Here is a 6,961-nt window from a genome sequence, read left to right as displayed (position 1 = left end):
CGCGAGCGAGTGGGGAGCGGAGGGAGGTGAAGGCGCGAGCGAGGGAGAGAAGCGAAGGCGCGAGCGAGTGGGGAAAGGAGGGAGAGAGGGGAAGGCGCGAGCGAGTGAGGAGAGAAGCGAAGGCACGAGTGGACGGAGAGACGCGAAGGAGCAAGCGAGGCGCGAGCGGAGGGGAAGAGGCGAAGGCGCGAGCGGAGGGGAAGAGGCGAAGGAGCGAGCGAGGCGCGAGCGAGGGAGAGAGAAGAGAAGGCGCGAGCGGACGGAGAGACGCGGAGAGACGTGAAGGAGCGAGCGAGGTGCGAGCGGAGGGGAAGAGGCGAAGGCGCGAGCGGAGGGGAGAGGCGAAGGAGCGAGCAAGGGAGGGAGAAGCGAAGGCGCGAGCGGACGGAGAGACGCGGAGAGACGTGAAGGAGCGAGCGAGGCGCGAGCGGAGGGGAAGAGGCGAAGGCGCGAGCGGGGGGGAGAGGCGAAGGAGCGAGCGAGGCGCGAGCGAGGGAGAGAGAAGCGAAGACGCGAGCGGACGGAGAGACGTGAAGGAGCGAGCGAGGCGCGAGCGGAGGGAGACAGCACTGCCATGTCGCAGGAGGGCTTCTATGATTGCGATCGGGCCCCCCCGCGTCCCATGGCGTCAGAGCTGGGGGCACTCGGGGAGCACGAGGGCTCCATCGACCTGGCCGCCTACATCGGCGATGAGCAGCTGCTGTCGGAGCTTCTGCAGGGCCCCCAGCAGCGGGCGCCGAAGAGCACCCCCTTCCCGGGCTACCTGCAGGGGGAGCCCTGGGGCTACGGGAGCCCCCACAAGGGCTACGGCGCCCTGGTGAAGGAGGAGCCGCGGGGGGCAGAGCCTGGGCGCCGCAGCGGCTACAACCCCCTGCCCTTCCAGGTGGCGCATTGCGGGCAAACGGCCATCAGCCTGCCACCAGGGGGCGCCAGCCCGGCCCTGCGCACGCTTAAGGTAAGGTGCCATGCCCCTCACTCCCGACCCGCAGCCCCAGCGTCCTCCCCCCTCCCGTCCGTGCCCCCCCCGGTGCCCCTCCCGACCCACAGCCCCCCGCGCCCTCCCAGCTCCTGTCCTGCAGCCCCCCGGTGCCCCGCACTCCTGAGACCCCGCAGCCCCCAGCGCCCTCCCGCTCCCGTCCTGCCCCCCCACACGGTGCCCCTCACTCCTGACCCGCAGCCCCCAGCGCCCTCCCACTCCCGTTTCCTGCCCCTCGCTCCTGACCGCAGCCCCAGCGCCCTCCCGCTCCCTGTCCTGCCCCCCACACGGTGCCCTCACTCCTGACCCCGCAGCCCCCCAGCGCCCTCCCGCTCCCATCCTGCCGCCCCCTACAGTGCCCCTTACTCCTGACCTGCAGCCCCCAGCGCCCTCCTGCTCCCGTCCTCCCCCGCCCATGGTGCCCCATCACTCCCGCTAGACCCGCAGCCCCTCAGCACCCTCCCGCTCCCATCCTGCAGCCCCCCACGCTGCCCCTCACTCCTGATCCGCAGCCCCCCAGCGCCCTCCCGCTCCTATCCTGCAGCCCCCCACGGTGCCCCTCACTCCCAACCTGCAGCCCCTCAGCGCCCTCCCGCTCCTATCCTGCAGCCTCCCACGCTGCCCCTCGCTCCTGACCCACAGCTCCCCAGTGCCCCCCCGCTTCCATCCTGCAGCCCCCCACGGTGCCCTCGCTCCCGACCCACAGCCCCACAGCCCACCAACGCCCTCCCTCTTTCCTCATGCACCCCCCATGCCCCACAATGCCCCTCACTTGCAACCCGCAGCTCCCCCCTGCTCTGGGCCAGCAGCCCCCTAGCGCCCTCCTATTCCCCTCTTGCAGCCCCCCAGTGTCCCTCACTGCCGACCCGCAGCCCCACGTGGCTCTTTCTCTCGCCAGGCACCCCCCTGCAGCCCACTGCTGGCCTCGCCGGGCCCGGGGAAGGGGAAGAAGGCAGTGAACAAGGACAGCCTGGAGTACCGGCTGCGCCGCGAGCGGAACAACATCGCCGTGCGCAAGAGCCGGGACAAGGCCAAGCGGCGGGTGCTGGAGACGCAGCAGCGGGTGCTGGAGCTGGCAGCAGAGAACGAGCGGCTGCAGAGCCGGGTGGCGCAGCTCAGCCAGGAGCTTGACACGCTCCGGGCCCTGTTCCGCCAGGTGCCCGAGGCCGCCATGCTGGGCAAGGGGCTGGGCGGCTGCAGCTGAGTGAGCCCCCCAATAAACCTGCTGACACGCCCGGCCCTGGTGATCTGTGGGGGGCACGGCAGGGGAGCTGATCGCTGGCGCCCGGGGTCACAGTCCCGGTGATCGGGGGGGCACCAATTGCTGGTCCCTGGAGTCACTGTCCCGGTGAGCGGGGGGGCACCAATTGCTGGTCCCCGGAGTCGCTGTCCCGGTGATCGGGGTGGGGGACCGATCGCTGGTCCCCGGGGTCGCTGTCCCGGTGATGGGGGGGGCACCGATCACTGGTCCCCGGGGTCGCTGTCCCGGTGATCGGGGGGGCGCCGATCGCTGGTCCCCGGGGTCGCTGTCCCGGTGATCGGGGGGGGGGGCCGATCGCTGGTCCCCGGGTCGCTGTCCGGTGATCGGGGTGGGGGACCGATCGCTGGTCCCCCGGGTCGCTGCCCGGTGATCGGGGGGGCACCGATCGCTGGGCCCAGGGTCACTGTCCTGGTGATCAGGGGGAGCACCAATCGCTGGCGCCAGCACACTGTCCCAGTGATCTGGGGAGGGCACCGATTGCTGGTCCCCAGGGGTCATTGTCCCGGTGATCGGGGGGCGCCGATCGCTGGTCCCGGAGTCGCTGTCCCAGTGATCGGGGTGGGGACCGATCGCTGGTCCCCGGAAGTCGGCTGTCCCGTGATCGGGGTGGGGGAACCGATCGCTGGTCCCCGGGGTCGCTGTCCCGGTGATCGGGGGGCGCCGATCGCGGTCCCGGTCGGTCCGGTGATCGGGGGCGCCGATGCGCGTCCCCGGGCGCTGTCCGTGATCGGGGGGGCGCCGATGCGCTGTCCCCGGGGTCGCTGTCCCGGCGATCGGGTGGGGGAACCGATCGCTGGTCCCCGGGGTCGCTGTCCCGGGATCGGGGGCGGGGGGACCGATCGCTGGTCCCCGGGTCGCTGTCCCGGTGATCGGGGGGCACGATCGCTGGTCCCCGGGGTCACTGTCCCAGCGATCGGGGGGCACCGATCGCTGGTCCCGGGTCGCTGTCCCGGTGATCGGGGGGGCACGATCGCTGGTCCCCGGGGTCGCTGTCCCGGTGATCAGGGTGGGGACCGATCGCTGGTCCCTGAGGTCACTGTCCCGGTGATCGGGGGGCACCGATCGCTGGCGCCCAGGGTCACTGTCCCGGTGATCGGGGGGAGCACCAATCGCTGCGCCAGCACCACTGTCCTGGTGATCTGGGAGGCACCGATTGCTGGTCCCCAGGGTCATTGTCCCAGTGATCGGGGGTGCGCCGATCGCTGGTCCCCGGGTCGCGTTCCCGGTGATCGGGGGGGGGGGGGGACCCGATCGCTGTCCTGGGTCACTGTCCCAGTGATTGGGGGGGGGGACCGATTCGCTGGTCCCCGGGGTCACCTTCACAGGATGCCTCGTCCATTTGGGGGCCCAGCGCCCCCTGGTCACCTTTCACCACACCGTGGAAGGGCACGGGAGTTGGACAAGCCCAGGTGTCCCCCCATTTGGAAGAAACACTGGGCCCTGCAGGGTGTTGTGGGAAACTGAGGCAGAGACGCAGCCAGCCAGAAACAGGGCAGTGACCCTGGTCCAGCCACAAATCCAGGAGCTCACCTGTATTGGGCACAGATTGGGAGGCCTGACCAGAGACCCCAAAGCTGGGGGAATCCCAGTCAGGCTGGCTCGCTGCCCCAAAAGCCCCACCCAGACTGCACTGGGCAACCGATGCCCGGGTTCCGTCCCAGGCTCTCTTGCCGGCCTGGGGAGCGATGGGGGTAACCCGCGGCGCTGGCCCTCGGACGCCCCGGCCTTCCCAGGCCCTCCTCTGTCCGGCCTGGCAGCGATTGGGCGGACCCGCGGAACGGGCGCTGGCCCGACGCCAGGGTCCTGTCCCAGGCTCTCTCTGCCGGCCTGGAGCGATGGGGTGATCCCGCGGCGCTGCCCGGACGCTCCTGGGTCCTGTCCCAGGCTCCTCTGCCGGCCTGGGAGCATGGGGACCCGCGGGGGCGCTGGCTCCGGACGCCCGCGGTCCTGTCCCAGGCTCTCTCTCCGGCCTGGAGGCGATGGGGGACGCCGCAGGGCGCTGGCCCGGCCAGCCCGGGGTCCCTCCCAGGCTCTCTACTGCCGGCCTGGGAACGATGGGGACCCGCCAGGTAGGCGCTGGCTCGGATGCCTTGGTCTGTGCTCTTGGCCGGTCTCCCCCCCCGGCCGTGGCATTGTGCACTGAGGGTTTGTTCAGCCCCGTGGTCGGTGTCTCAACCTTCCAGCCTTCCGGGGGGAGGTGGGGCAGACACACCGTCGCCCCCGGGGTGACGTCCCCTGTCCCACCATCCCCCAATCCCCCCATCGTGGGCATAGGCCCTGCCCCCCCCTCCCCGGCTCGGAGAGATTGCACAAAATTGTGAACAGGCCTGTTACCTGCCCCCCCCACCCTCCCGGGGGTTTTCCATGGGCCGGTTGGCAAAAACTCCCGCCAGAGGCTCTTGCAGCACGCCGCATGGGCGGAGCTGGGAGATCCCCCCCCCGCCCTTTGCGCACCATACCCCTCTATACCGCTTCTCCCCTTTGCCCCCACCCAGCCGGGAAACCTCTACCCTCTGCACTCCCTCCCACACATCTCGGCTTCCCCCCCACTGCTGTCTAACCACACAGCCCCCCCCGCCCACCGGCTGGGAGCAAACCAGCCCTGGCTCCCAGCCCCACCCATGGCAGCGTGTGAACAGACCACTCGGGGCAACTGCATTGGTCTTTTGGACCCATTCACTGTTATAAAAATTGTGACCCCCTCCCCGGGCCTCCGCTGGCGTGCTCAGCACTCGGAACAGGCCGTAGGTCCTAACGTAAACAAGTTCCATGAAGAAACGGTCAGTGTGTAGCTCAGGCTGCAGGTGGGGTGGCACAAAGCGTTGTAGGGCCTATGTCAACAGATGCCACCCTGGTGGTGACCTGGCAGGAGGCTGGAATGGAGCGGGTCGCCAGGGGCAGCTGGCTGAGCAATGATGTGTAGGCCTAACGTAAAACAGACTCACTTTATGTAGGTCTATGCGACGTGCATTCCTGAGATACGGCAGGGAGGGATTTCCAACGGCGTCCCTGTGCCCTCCACAGCTGCCTGACTCTCGTCCCAACATCAACAGCGACTTACAGTAGGTCCTAACGTAAAACCACTGCTGCAGAATGGAGGCTGGTGACAGATGGGGGGTTCACCCCACAGCGCAGAACCGGGAAGAAGGGTCCGCTGGCACAGAACCGGGGGACAGCCCACCACCTATTCCTGCCCCTGCAGTGGCCCCAGCTGCAAGAGAAGTGGGCGGCAAATCCGGGTCGACCTGCTCCAGCCGGCGCCAGGAAGTGGTGCGCTCCGGCTCGCCTCCAGCCCGGAACATCTGGTCCCAGAGGCGCACTGGCACTGGAAGAGGGAAGGGTGGGGCAAGGGCCCCGGAGAGCCAGCCCCTCCAGACCCCTCCAGCAGCGGCAACACTTGCCGGGCACAGCCTTGGCCAGCAGTTCACGCAGGAAGCGCTGGGCCTGGGGGGGCGACCAGCCCGAAGAACCAGTGCAGACGCACGCATCTCCTGGGCCACCCCGCCGTGCCAAAGCAGGGGGCGCTCCGCATCTGGGGAAAGAGGGGTGAGCGCCAGGGTCATACGCCCCGCCCCTGGGCAACGTAGCCCCGCCGCGCCTGGGGGACAGCCCCCGCCCCCGTGTTTAGTCCGCGCTCCCTGGCACACGCCGCCGCTGTGCAGTTAGCCCCGCCCATGGGCACAGCCCCGCCCCCCGTGGTTAAGTCCCGCATTCCCGGGCACAGCCCCCGGTGTGCAGTTAGCCCCCAGCCCCCTGGGCAGCGGAGGGGACAGAGCCCGGCCGGGGGAGAAGCTCAGTCCTCACACCGGGTCAGTTCCCGCGAATCGCCGGCCCGGCTACACGCGGCACCACCGCCAAGCCTCGTTCACCATGCCCCGCCGCGAGTGCCGGCGCAGCCACACGAAGCGTTTCCCCGAGCGCACGAACGCGCCTTCAGCCTGGCGCGCAAATAAACCATGACGAATCCGCCCCAAAAGGCGCCGTCCAAGCGCATGCGCAGTGGAACGGAACCGAGGCGGGCCGGACGCGCTCGATATATCTTCCGGACCTCACTTCAGGTCCCGAGCCGCAACCCGAAAGCTCCCGAGGAAGTGACGGAAAGTCCCGAACGCCCACTTTCCCGGGTGCGCGAATGGCTGCCGGCGCGGACCGAACGAGGCCGGGAAAGAGCCGAGGCGGGGACTTTCCGGGATGGCGAAGGCTGCAGAGCGGCTCCGGAAAGAAGCCGAAGGATGCGCGAGGGGCGGCCGGCGGCGGCCGAGACGCTCGGAAAGAGCCGACGTGTCGCCGGAGTCGAGCGGGCTCGGCCAGGGCGAGGAGGAGGGCGCGCAGGGCGCCAACACAAGATGGCGGACAGGGGAGGAGGGACTTCTGAACGGGAGGCCGCTGCAGGCAGCTGCGGGTTTGTGCCGACCTGAAGGCGGCCCTGCAGCCAGCGAAGGCCCTGGCCAAGAGCGCCAGAAGAGCGCGCCATCAAGCGGCTCCGCGGGGTGAGGCGCGGGCGCAGCGCGCATGCGCGGGGGGACCCCCGCTTACCGCCCGCATCAGGGCCTGGGGGCCCCGGGGAGCCACACGCAATCGCGGGATCTCACCCTCGCAACGGGCGGGAAAGGGGGCCAAGGGGGGTTGCAGGGGGGGAGCCCGGGGCAGAGCAAGCACTGCCGCCAGCAGCGGGGCGGAGCTTGGGAGATCGCACTGGCCCCCTCCCAGCGGGGGCGGAGCTG

At 70.1% G+C, this 6,961-nt stretch overlaps 2 protein-coding genes across 2 annotated transcripts in view; both read left to right on the top strand.

The window, feature by feature from the left end:
- Positions 1 to 283, top strand: part of SLC7A8 (solute carrier family 7 member 8) — a 14,162-nt gene extending 13,879 nt beyond the window's left edge. The window contains exon 8 of the mRNA XM_075072107.1: positions 11 to 283. Coding sequence (XP_074928208.1) covers positions 11 to 283 — 273 coding nt within the window. The remainder of the gene's footprint in view (positions 1 to 10) is intronic.
- Positions 284 to 542: 259 nt separating this feature from the next.
- Positions 543 to 2,280, top strand: CEBPE (CCAAT enhancer binding protein epsilon). The gene is made up of 2 exons (XM_032803346.2): positions 543 to 955; positions 1,875 to 2,280. Exons 1-2 carry the CDS (start codon positions 575 to 577, stop codon positions 2,178 to 2,180), a joined length of 687 nt encoding a protein of 228 aa, XP_032659237.1. The 5' UTR covers positions 543 to 574; the 3' UTR covers positions 2,181 to 2,280.
- The last annotated feature ends 4,681 nt before the right edge of the window (positions 2,281 to 6,961 follow it).

The sequence above is a fragment of the Chelonoidis abingdonii genome, chromosome 14 (assembly GCF_003597395.2).
Source record: "Chelonoidis abingdonii isolate Lonesome George chromosome 14, CheloAbing_2.0, whole genome shotgun sequence".
NCBI classification, from domain to species: Eukaryota; Metazoa; Chordata; order Testudines; family Testudinidae; genus Chelonoidis; species Chelonoidis abingdonii.
Note: the sequence above shows the minus strand (reverse complement) of the source record. Positions and strands in the feature narration are given on the sequence as shown.

Coding starts and splice junctions, on each gene's coding strand:
- CEBPE (XM_032803346.2), top strand. CDS start 575: ATGTCGCAGGAGGGCTTCTATGATTGCGATCGGGCCCCCCCGCGTCCC. Junction 956..1,874: donor CGGCCCTGCGCACGCTTAAG/GTAAGGTGCCAT, acceptor TTCTCTCGCCAG/GCACCCCCCTGCAGCCCACT.